This window comes from Cervus elaphus, chromosome 21 (genome assembly GCF_910594005.1).
Source record: "Cervus elaphus chromosome 21, mCerEla1.1, whole genome shotgun sequence".
Classification (NCBI taxonomy): Eukaryota; Metazoa; Chordata; class Mammalia; order Artiodactyla; family Cervidae; genus Cervus; species Cervus elaphus.
Genome location: NC_057835.1, coordinates 77,789,096 through 77,801,992, shown reverse-complemented (window position 1 = coordinate 77,801,992; position 12,897 = coordinate 77,789,096). Strand labels below are relative to the sequence as shown.

Genomic DNA, 12,897 nt, shown 5'->3' with positions numbered 1-12,897 from the left:
AATGTCTGATTTTGATCGCTATCAACTTCAACAGGACTATCTGACCCACCAGTGAGAAATCTCCAGCATGAAACTTCACAGACCACTTTTGACATGTTTGATCAGTCACAGCACCTTCTCCATACACTGCAGAAATCTTTCTTAAAAATTTCGGCTGCATTTTCATCTTTCTTGAAATAATGAAGCATAATATGCTGAAAATGTTACTTTTTTCTTCCATCTTAAATATTAATGGCTACACAAACATTCACCAATTTTGATAATTTTTAAAATGTATATTGACACAATACAACTTACAAAATTGTTTCAAATGAAGTTAAAGGTAACTAAATGGTACTATGGGAAGTGCTAAAAATGAAGTTAAAACAACTAAGGGCTACTACAGCCATCTTGCGAAAAAAAGTGAATGAACCTTTTGGCCAACCCAATAATTTTGGAACCTATCTTTTTTAAAAAGAGGAATACAAAGTTGCAAATATAAAATCAGGCATTGAGCCTTACAAGAGGTCCATAAACGATGAGCTATAAAGTTTGTTTTCTTAGCTTCACTGGCATTGGGGTATTATTGCTTTCAGCATCAGTGAACAGAATATTCAAACCCAGTACCACAGTGTTCATCTTAGCTTTTGCATTTCATATTGTATAAGCCAGAATGAAAGTCAATGTGTAAAACAATATATTTACTCATTGGTCTTTCTTAACCTAAGAAGTATATGCAAAAATGGTTTCTCAATCACAACACTAACAGTATTATCAAAATTAAATCTGGCAGTGAAGTTCAAGACTGTTTTGTTGTTCTTCTTAATATGTAGTATATTCTACTAAGGATATACAACCAGAATACTCTATTCAAAACATATCTGTGTGGTTACATTATCACATTAATATACAGTTAAGTTCATTAGTTTCTGCCAAAATTCAATTTTAGGTTTTATTTTTTATCTTTAATTTTTCTGAAAATATAAAACACTTACGACGAGAAAGTTAAAAAGATGTTCTAAGAATCACACTCTCATCCTTATACCTACACCCCGTCCTCAGCCATCTGCTATAGGGAACCATTTTTGGTAATTTGTGCTTTATCCTTTTTTTTTTTTTTTGAGAAAATCTGCAAATATGTATGTGTGCTTGCATGCTCAGTCGCTTGGTCCTGTAGGACTCTTTGCAACCCCATGGACTGTAGCTCACCCGGTTCCTCAGCCCATGGAATTTCCCAGGCAAGAATACTGGAGCAAGTTGCCACTTCCTTCTCCAGGGAATCTTCCTGACCCAGGGACTGAACCCATGTCTCCTGAGTCTCCTGCATTGGCAGGTGGATTCTATAACATTGAGCCACCTGGGAAGCCCATGATTATTTTAGTATCACTTACTAAAGAAGGAGAATATATTAGTTTTATATATGTTTGTGTTAAAGTGTAAGTCACTCAGTCGGGTCCAACTCTTTGCGACCCCATGGACTATACAGTCCACAGAATTCTCCAGGCCAGAATACTGGAGTGGGTAGCCTTTCCCTTCTCCAGGGGATCTTCCCAATGCAGGGATCAAACCCAGGTCTCCCGCGTTGCAGGCAGATTCTTTACCAGCTGAGCACCAGGAAAGCCCAAGAATACTGGAGTGGGTAGCCTATCCCTTCTCCAGGGGATCTCCCCGACCCGTAGAAGCCCTGATAGCTCAGTTGGTAAAGTAGTTAAAGCTAAAAACTTTAGAAGATCCGCCATCTATCATCCAGGAGATGGTTGTGAGAACACTGTTCCCTAAGCTACAGATGAAATGGTTGGATAGCATCACCGACTCCATGGACATGGGTTTGAGTAAACTCCGGGAGTTGGTGACGGACAGGAAGGACTGCATGCTGCAGTCCATGGGGTCGCAAAGAGCTGGACACAACCGAGCGACTGAACTGAACTGAATTGAACTGAAGCTACAGATAACCAAGGTATGAGCTTATGAGTGTAATAAGCCCCTAATTTTCCCACTTGATAGTGATCCAGAATGAAGAGAAGGCTTGAAAGTGCAATCAGGAAGCAACCACTGATATTTTTTAATGACAAAAGGCAGGCCAACTGTCATTTACATGTAACGTGTCCTCACCCGGAAGTTCTGCTGATAGTACTTTTCTTTTAGATCGGTCCATAAACAGCAGTGTCACCCCACACAAATCTAAGGCTGACAGCGTGGCAAGACACGGCCAGTACCACGCACAACCTCAACCTACAAAGAGTCGACAGAAAGATCAACGTGCTCCTCGACGTACTCTTTTTCGTCACTTCATTTCAGTATAATTACCCAACTAAACCAGATGGTCTGAAATTTTTACTTGTCTCTTTTATTTTTTTATAAATTTATTTATTTCAATTGGAGGCTAATTACTTTACAATATTGTGGTGGTTTCTGCCATACATTGACATGAATCAGCCATGGGTGTACATGTGCTCCCCATCCTGAACCCCCTCCCACCTCCCTCCCCACCCCATCCCTCAGGGTCATCCCAGTGCACCAGCCCTGAGCGCCCTGTCTCATGCATCGAACCTGGACTGGCGATCTATTTCACATATGATAATATACATGTTAGTGCTATTCTCTCAGATCATCCCACCCTCGCCCTCTCTCACAGAGTCCAAAAGTCTGTTCCTTACATCTGTGACTCTTTTGCTGTCTCGCATGTAGGGTCATTGTTACCGTCTTTCTAAATTCCAAATATACATGTCAGTATACTGTATTGGTGTTTTCCTTTCTGGCTTACTTCACTCTGTATAATAAGCTCCAGTTCATCCACCTCATTAGAACTGATTCAAATGTATTCTTTTTAATGGCTGAGTAATATTCCATTGTGCATATGTACCTTTTTTAAAAATAAGAAAATGTAGCATACTACATACATTCTTTTGCACCTTTGCTTTTTTTCCCTCTTCTTCCCCCCCCCCCCAACTGGATCTGTCCCAGGGCTCACCCTGTCTCTGTTTATGGAGATCTTCTTCATCCTTTTCAAATATTGACAGTAGCTAATTGTGTGGATGCTCTACGGATTATCTAACCGGTTTCTGTAAACGGTAGTCTGATTCCAATAGTTCGCTTGCTCTTTTGGAAAACTGGAGAGAGTACACAATAAATTCAAACCAGAGGACACTGTGAACCTAAGCAGTGAAATGAACAATTTGGGAAGGATTTGAAGCCCACCAAGTGGAACTTCTTTAACAATTTTCGTCCATTCATTCATTTATTCATTCGTCCAAGGATTATTCCTGAGCACTAGGAACTAACCAGACCATCATTAACCTTGCAGTGCTAAGTCATCTGAGTTGCTGGAAATGGGGACACCAAGCTCCTCACAGAGAGGCTCCTTGAGTTTATAAAATATGAGGCAGTTGATCTGAGACAAGGACACCATGAGAAGGTGGTTTATGGAGTTTTGAGCTTTCACAATCTCCTTCACAGCATTCATAATACATCCCCAACTGTATCTACAGACTTAGTGCAGACTTAGGGCACTTAGCTAAGTAACCCAGACTTAACTTTTCAAGACGACATTCTTAAATAAGTTTACGATACTTACATGTATCTTACACATGTCTATGTTATAAATACTTTTATATCTTATATACACCCGTGTATGCATGCTAAGTCGCTTCAGTTGGGTCCGACTCTGTGCGACCCTATGGACTGTAGCCCACCAGGCTCCTCTGTCCATTGGATTCTCCAGGCAAGAAGACTGGAGTGGGTTGTCACCCCCTCCTCCAGGGGATCTTCCCGACCCAGGGACTGAATCCACATCTCTTACATCTTCTGCACTGGCAGGCGGGTTCTTTACCACTAGTACCACCTGGGAAGCCCTGTGAAAGTGAAAAGTGAAAGTGAAGTCGCTCAGTCATGTCCCACTTCTTGCAACCCCATGGACTCCTCCGTCCATGGGATTTTCCAGACAAGAACACTGGAGTGGGTTGCCATTTCCTTCTCCAGGAGATCTTCCTGACCCAGGGATTAAACCTGGGTCTCCTGCATTGTAGGCAGACGCTTTACCGTCTAAACCACCAGGGAAGTCCCTATATGTACCCATATATGTGTAAATAAATATATATGTGAATATTGTCTTCTGTGGTGAAAAGTGAGTATCAATTAGACCTTATTCTTAAAAGTTTGGTTCCTATTATATTATTGGCATAAATGAATCCAGTTATGCCATAGACTATGGAATATGAAAGCCTTGGCCTTCTCCTAGGTGCGAAAGAAGCATTGTTTATTGTATTTAATTGCATTCGCTTCTATTCTGTTGCATTCTAACCTCATTAAGATTTTTACAAGCAGAAAGAGCTACTGGCTGACTATACAGCGTTTACATCAAGTCCAAAGAAGAACAGTTGGATTGATCCTTAGTGGTTCCTGAACAATGAGCGATTACCTAAAGCCGGACCTCCAGGGACTTGCAATTACCACATTATGCAGCAGCCACTTGGATGGCAAGAGAAAATGAAAGATTTTCAAATAGTCATTCTTTCAGTCTTTTACACAAGGGAGTGAGTGAAAGTCGCTCAGTCGTGTCTGACTCTTTGTGACCCCATAGACTACACAGTCCATGGAACTCTCCAGGCCAGAATTCTGGAGTGGGTAGCCTTTCCCTTCTCCAGGGGATCTTCCCCACCCAGGGATCGAGCCCAGATCTCCCTCAGTACAGGCGGATCCTTTACCAGCTGAGCCACAGGGGAATTCCAAGAATACTGGAGTGGGTAGCCTTTCCCTTCTCCAGCGGATCTTCCTGACCCAGGAATCGAACCTGTCTTTCCTGCATTGCAGGCGGATTCTTTACCAACTGAGCTGTCAGGGTTTATGCAAAGGGTAATGCCAATTAGGGGCTTCCCTGGTGGCTCAGATGGTAAAGCGTCAGCTCGCAGTGCAGGAGACCTGGGTTCGATCCCTCGGTCGGGAAGATCCCCTGGAGAAGGGAAGGCTACCCACTCCAGTTTTCTGGCCTGGAGAATTCCCTGGACGGAGGAGCCTGGCGGGCTACAGTCCATGGGGTCGCAAAGAGTTGGACACAACTGAGAAACTTCACTGGTTCATGCCAATTAAGAAGCTCTTTGCATAAATCTGTTCATAAACTACACTGCATTTAAACATTAAATGAAACTGCATTAAACAGCCCGGGGGGTTCCCCGGTCCCCGACGGCCCTGGGGCAGTGGGGCAGCCTTTCCCCTCCAGCAGGACCCCTGCTCAGAAGCAGCCCCCTGGGCAGCCTTCCCCCTCCCCTCCGTCTCTCCGTCTGCAGCCGCCGCCTCGCCGCCGAGCACAATCTCTCGCCCTGGATCGAACCGACCGGACGGGCCCCGCGCGCCTCGCCCGGCCGCGGCTCCAGGGCGCCCCCAGCTGAACCCCGACACGGCCCCGGGGCGGGCGGAGGAGGGCCGGGCGGAGGAGGGCGGGCGGGGCCGCGGGGCCTGGAGCCGGGCCGCCCGCCGCTGCCTCCGCCGAGACGGGCCATGTCGGGGTTCAGCTGGGGCTACGGCGAGCGCGACGGTGAGCGCCCCGCGGGCCGGGGTGGGGCGGGGCGCGGGGGTCCGCGCGCCGGGGGGCTTCTGGGGTCCTTCTTGGAGACAGCTGCGCTCCGCGGAGCCGAGCGCGGGACCGCGGGGGGCTGAGCGCCGCGCAGACGCGGACGGCGCGGGGCACCGCGAGGGGCTGGGCGCCGCGCAGACGCGGATAGAGCCGGGGGCCGATGGGGCAGCTGAGCGCCGCGCAGACGCGGACGGCGCGGGGCACCGCGAGGGGCTGGGCGCCGCGCAGACGCGGACGGCGGGGGGCACCGCGAGGGGCTGGGCGCCGCGCAGACGCGGACGGCGCGGGGCACCGCGAGGGGCTGGGCGCCGCGCAGACGCGGACGGCGGGGGGCACCGCGAGGGGCTGGGCGCCGCGCAGACGCGGACGGCGCGGGGCACCGCGAGGGGCTGGGCGCCGCGCAGACGCGGATAGAGCCGGGGGCCGATGGGGCAGCTGAGCGCAGTGCAGACGCGGCCCGCGCTGGGGGTGACCCCGGTCCACATACCTTGGCCCCCCACCTTCAGAAGCGTCCGCTCCGTGGCGTTTGACCAGCCAAGAGCTGTGGTAACCAGTGACCCGTCAAAAGCTCGCGAGTCACAGATCTGACGGCAGACTTCTATGAATTGAGCACAAGCTTGCTGTTTTAGTCCTTTAAGCTAGTTATTCATTTAGGGGAGGCAAATCATGGACAATATCTGACAATATATTGACGTGAATCGTAACACTGAGATTTAAGTTGTCTTCCCGGCAACCAATGCACCAAAAGTTTCTTAATAGCTGTTACTATTAAATGTTCCCCCAGCAACTTGCAGTTGGTTGCCTGAAACTGTTGAATTTAGCAAGATTTTAGGTTCTTTTTGAGAAATGAAGTTATATTTTAAGCTACTTCTCACGCTTTTTCTTTCTCCTTCCACAGTCATTCTTGCAGAGACTGGGGGTTAGCAAGGGATCATTGAATTTTAACGCGTTGGTCAAAACATGTTTACTGATGAGAGCAACAGTAATAATATGTATAGTTTTCTTCTTGTATAGTCTAAGTTATCAAAAGTAAACTATTTTTTCTTATTTTTTACATTAAACTGATTATTTCAAATAGCCAATATGTGCAAAGTGACACCAAGAAAGTCTTACTGTCAGCATTAGATCTGTGAATAATAATAGTAATAATACTTTCTTTGGATCAATATGCATATTATTGAGCAATATTGTACAGTTAGTTTTATAGAAAGCTTACTTTCACAAAGAAACAGAAGAGCTTCATTTCTAATTGTAGCATTTTTGAGAGTATGATAAACTTGCCAGTTGAAAAATAGCAGCAAGTGAAAGAGTTTTAATAGTGAAAAGTGTTATTTAAAAGGTGGATTTCTCTTTGAGTGACACTACAATTGTAATCTTACATTTTGCCAATCTTCAATTTGTTTGGGAAAATTGAAATTTCTTTTAATTTCCCTCTTTGCCGGAATAATTTTTGTTGTTGTTATTTAATACTTGTGTGGCTGCATGCTCAGTCATGTCCAACTCTTTGCAACTGCACGGACTCTAGCCCACCAGGCTCTTCTGTCCATGGGATTTTCCAGGAAAGAATACTGGAGTGGGTTGCCATTTCCTACTTCAGGGGATCTTCCCTATTTAGTAGTTTCTAGATATTAACAGTGCCCTCGCTATGATTAGGAAGGAAAAGGGTATTTTCAGTCAATGAATATTGATTACTCTTTAATAGGTTAGAAAATATTGGTTCCAGTGAAGTGCATCTGAAGTTTTAAAAATCCATCTTAGAAATATGTGAGGGAGATTAAGAGGTACAGACTTCCAGTTACAAAATAAATGATTCATGAGGATGAAATGTACAGCGTGGGGAATGTGGTAAAACATTATGTAATGTTTCTGTGTGCTGAGAGGTGGTGATTAGACTTACGGGGATCATCTTGAAGTGTATAAAAATATCAAATCACTATGTTATGCACTAGGTACTAACATAGTGTTGTAGATAAATTAAGCTTCAAAAGCAAACAAGCAGATAGAAAAAGAGACCAAATTTATGGTTGTTACCAAAGTGAGTGGGAAGGGAAACTGGATAAAGGTGGTCAAGAGATACTGGTCAATTCCAGCTATGAAACAACTAAGAATTTAATGTACAACTTGATACATATGATTAACATCGCTGTATGTTATATATAAAAGTTAAGAGAGTGAGTCCTAGGAGTTCTCATCACAGTGAAAAAATATTCTGTCTGTTCTTTAATTCTGTATCAGTATGAGGTGATTGATGTTCACTAAACTTGTGGCAACCATATCATGGGGTATGTATTGTAAGTCAAACTGTTATGCTGTATGCTTTAAACTTACATAATGCTGTATGTCAATCACATCTCAATAAAACTGGAGGAAAAAAATCAAAAATTGAAAGCATAAAAGAAAAATCCTTCTTAGAAAAGCCATTAACAAGGAGTTATTTTATATTTCTGCTAAGAATTGTAGGGCTATTCCCTGCTTTTGACTTCCCAGTGGCTCAGACAGTAAAGAGTCCACCTGCAATGCAGGAGACCCAGGTTCAATCCCTGGGTCAGGAAGATTCTCTGCAGAAGGAAATGAAACTCCAGGATTCTTGCCTGGGAGATCCCATGGACAAGGAAGCCTGTCAGGCTACAGACCATGGATTTGCAAAGAGTTGGATACTACTGACTAACACTTCCTGATTTTAGATTCAACAGCTTTCTGAGGACCACGCCTTTAAGTAGATCAACTTTGGCAAAATCCTATTAATGTGTTGTTTCCTGACTGGGCAAGTTCTGTTGCTTGTTTTCAATTTAAACTGGCAAGAGCAGTGAATGAGGAGATAAAAGGAAACAAACTGGGAACAGTAGCAATGATAAAATGGAACATCAGAAGGTGAGGCATTGGATGATGTCTGCCACCTTCACAGACAACTTCTAACTTCTTCCCTGAACCTTTGGCAATTTTATTAGTTTAGTTTAGGAAATGTGACAGTCATTGAAAGCTACGTATCTCCACGGGCATTCAAAAGTTCCTGAATCAGTGAAAGAACTACCGTGTATCTCTACAACTGTGTTTAGAAGAGTTTTAAAGTTGCATGTTATGGAGAATTTATAAAAGAGGAAGAGGCATTTTTAAGAGTCAGGGAAATGAACATACCATCGTGTTTAATAGATAGTATTGACTGGTGCAAAATGATATTATTTTTATTTTATTTCGGTTTGCCTTTGTTTTAAAAAGTAGTTCTGGCTATAAAGAACTGGAAATAGAAGCGTAAAGGAAAGAAGAGTAGAAAGAAACTCTTTCCTAATTAGAAAAATAGTTAACAACATACTGTGACCCACATGTATATTTGAAGTCTGATTCTCAGTAGGTTAATGCATACTTGTGGGCAGTGAAATAGAACATTTTTTTTTTCATATTGAAAAAGGACAGGCTTGTATACAAAAAGAGTGCTAGAAAGGTGGATGACAGTACCTAGTAAATAAGGAAATGTAGTGCCTTTTCTGTAATGAGATGTAACCAAGGAATTTTGGTTTTCAAGTTGCTTCCAAGTCCAAAGTGTATGATTCATAAGAGAACAACTTCTAAGTTATGTGTGTGGTTATGTATTCATGTTCTGACTTTTTGTATCTGATGCATGTGTGAAGTAAAGAATTTATACTGTCTCCCTTGCAAAGATGAATAATAAGGAACATTAGATTTAGAGACTGAAGCTGTTGATACTCTGATATATTTGCACTTCTTGAAATTTCATTCTAGATCTTATCTTTAAAAAAATTATTTGTTGTTGTCAGTAGCAAATGCTTAATGCATTATCATGTTGTGTCGTTTTACTAAGTACTTGAGTTTTAGAAAAATCAAATAAGTTGCTTAGTGAGCAGGGAAAAGCTTACTCAGCAGACATTCTCTACTGACTTGGGAGAGGTTGTGTGAACTGCAGGCAGAGAAGAGAAGGTAGCAAGAACCTCTAACCTGTGAAGTCTGGAGGCTAGCTTGGAGCTTCCTTGAAGCTGTGGCTTGCTGTTGGTTTTGAGATGCAGAGCTTGAATGAATCTCCCAGAGGTGTGAAAAGACTGGACAAGGGAATTGCCAGTTTATTCAGTTCAGATCAGTGCAGTTCAGTTGCTCAGTCATATCTGACTCTTTGCAACCCCATGAACCACAGCACATCAGGCCTCCCTGTCCATCACCAGCTCCTGGAGCTTACCCAAGCTCATGTCCACTGAGTAGGTGATGCCATTCAACCATCTCATCCTCTGTCATCCCCTTCTCCTCCTACCTTCAATCTTTCCCAACGTCAGGGTCTTTTCCAGTGAGTCAGTTTTTCACATCTGGTGGCCAAAGTATTGGAGTTTCAGCTTCAGCATCAGTCCTTCCAATGAATACCCAGGACTGATCTCCTTTAGGATGGACTGGTTGGATCTCCTTGCAGTCCAAGGGACGCTCAAGAGTCTTCTCCAACACCACAGTTCAAAAGCATCAATTCCTGGCACTCAGCTTTCTTTTTAGTCCAGCTTTCACATCCATACATGACTAGTGGGAAAACCATAGCCTTGACCAGATGGACCTTTGTTGGCAAAGTAATGTCTCTGCTTTTTAATATGCTGTCTAGGTTGGTCATAACTTTCCTTCCAAGGAGTAAGCGTCTTTTAATTTCATGGCTGCAATCACCATCAGCAGTGATTTTGGAGCCCCCCAAAATAAAGTCAGCCACTGTTTCCACTGTTTCCCCATCTATTTGCCATGAAGTGATGGGACCGGATGCCATGATCTTAGTTTTCTGAATGTTGAGTTTTAAGCCAACTTTTTCACTCTCCTCTTTCACTTTCATCAAGAGACTCTTTAGTTCCTCTTTACTTTCTGCCATAAGGGTGGTGTCATCTGCATATCTGAGGTTATTGATATTTCTCCTAGCAATCTTGATTCCGGCTTGTGCTTCTTCCAGCCCAGCATTTCTCATGATGTACTCTGCATATAAGTTAAATAAGTAGGGTGACAATATACAGCCTTGATGTACTCCTTTTCCTATTTGGAACCAGTCTGTTGTTCCATGTCCAGTTCTAACTGTTGCTTCCTGACCTGCATACAGATTTCTCAAAAGGCAGGTCAGGTGGTCTGGTATTCCCATCTCTTTCAGAATTTTCCACCAGTTTTTTTCCACCAGAAAATTCCACCAGAATTTTTCAGTCAGTTTATTGGTTCACCTCAATTTACCAAACATGCTTAATTTGGGAACTCCATGGCAAATAGATGGGGAAACAGTGGAAACTGTTGCTGACTTTATTTTGGGGGGCTCCAAAATCACTGCTGATGGTAATTGCAGCCATGAAATTAAAAGACGCTTACTCCTTGGAAGGAAAGTTATGACCAACCTAGACAGCATATTAAAAAGCAGAGACATTACTTTGCCAACAAAGGTCTGTCGGGTCAAGGCTATGGTTTTTCCAGTGGTCATGTATGGATGTGAGAGTTGGACTATCAAGAGAGCTGAGTGCCAAAGAATTGATGCTTTTGAACTGTGGTGTTGAGGAAGACTCTTGAGAGTGCCTTGGACTGCAAGGAGATCCAACCAGTCCATCCTAAAAGAGGTCAGTCCTGGGTGTTCATTGGAGGGACTGATCCTGAAGCTGAAGCTCCAATGCTTTGGCCACCTGATGCAGAGAGCTGACTCATTGGAAAAGACCCTGATGCTGGGAAAGATTGAGAGCAGGAGGAGAAGGGGACGACCAAGGATGAGATGGTTGGATGGCATCACCGACTCAATGGACATGGGTTTGGGTGGACTCCAGGAGTTGGTGATGGACAGGGAGGCCTGGCATGCTGTGGTTCATGGGGTCACAAAGAGTCAGATTCGACCGAGCGACTGAACTGGACTGAACTGAACTGAATGCAATTTTCAGTATAAATGCAGGACTGGGATGATAGTTGTTCCTTGCATGGGAATTCAAATGTAGTATTGACAAAACAACCCTGGAAGGACCTTCTGGAATATAGAAAGAGAAATAAATTGTTACTTGACTCTATTGCAGAAAACCAGCCATATTACATTTCCTGAAATGGTGTAGTCATTTTATAAGGATTATGCTATGTGAAAAATGTATTTATTTCCTTAGTTTGTCTGTTGCACATTTACAGGAAATTAAATTGAGGCCTGGGTGATACCCAGGGATACAGTGAATTATAGAAAATCGGGAAGAATACTAGAAAGAACGACACCCTTTCTTCACTAGACAGCCTTCTCAGCCGCATTAGTTCTTTCAGCTCAGAAGCCTGACCAGTGGCACGGTCACAGCTCATTCTCGGAGCTGAGACTGAGTACTGTTGTTTTTAGTTTGGTAGAGGCATTTGCAAAGTACTTTATGAAACTTACATACTCTTTTGTCAACAAGGGTGAGTTTAACTCTGAAGATGAGTTAAGGCAAACCAAGAGGTTTGCATACTTATAATAAAGGCACTTGGACTTGTAAAACAAAGCAGAACAATTAGACATTAAAGTCCTGAAGGTAAAGATCGTTTTTTCCTACTCTTTGTGTTTTTGTCAAAGTCAAGTACGGCGTGTGGTGCTCAACAGGCCTTTGACTGAATGAAATAACTTATTGTTTCCTTTTTGTTTGGTCCTATATGTTGAAGGTCCTGTTCATTGGAATGAATTTTTCCCTATTGCTGATGGGGATCAACAATCTCCGATTGAGATTAAAACCAAAGAAGTGAGATATGATTCCTCCCTCCGACCTCTTGGCATCAAGTACGATGCCAGCTCAGCTAAAATCATCAGTAACAGTGGCCACTCCTTCAACGTTGACTTTGATGACACGGACGACAAATCAGGTTGGCTCTACCTTTTTTTGTTTTTTTTTTTTTTTGGTTGGGGGTGAGGAGCTTGGATGATTGCATGGTGCATTCTTCTTCTTTTTTAAAAAATGTATTTATTTTTAATTGAAGGATAATTGCTTTACAGGGTTGTGTTGTTTTCTGCCAAACATCAGCATGAATCGTGAATCATGAATGTGGATGGCACATTCTTATCTTTCACATTTGAAACACTTGTGTGATCCTTGTTAGTATTCTGCTAGAACTTGTAATAAAGTTATGTTTGATTAGTTCACGGGATAAGGTCTTTCACACTGTGAATAAATAATGGGCCAACTGGGGGGGGGGGGAGGAAACTAGTTTATTTGTTAACTGAATGAAGTAGAAAAGAGCATTTCCTGAAAATAAACATTTAATCCTCCTTCAAGCATACTTCTTGCCCAAAGAATAGATGATACCAAGTTTAAAAGTAGATGAAAGAGAAAATTAGAGAGAATCATATTTTGGAATACTTATAAAGGTTTCTGACAAATTATTTTCATCTTTAGTCTAATATTAGG

General features: G+C 43.1%; 1 protein-coding gene across 1 annotated transcript in view; it reads left to right on the top strand.

The window, feature by feature from the left end:
- The first annotated feature begins 5,391 nt into the window (after positions 1 to 5,391).
- Positions 5,392 to 12,897, top strand: part of CA13 (carbonic anhydrase 13) — a 40,432-nt gene continuing 32,926 nt past the window's right edge. The window contains exons 1-2 of the mRNA XM_043880320.1: positions 5,392 to 5,509; positions 12,158 to 12,355. Coding sequence (XP_043736255.1) covers positions 5,473 to 5,509; positions 12,158 to 12,355 — 235 coding nt within the window. The 5' untranslated portion in view covers positions 5,392 to 5,472. The remainder of the gene's footprint in view (positions 5,510 to 12,157; positions 12,356 to 12,897) is intronic.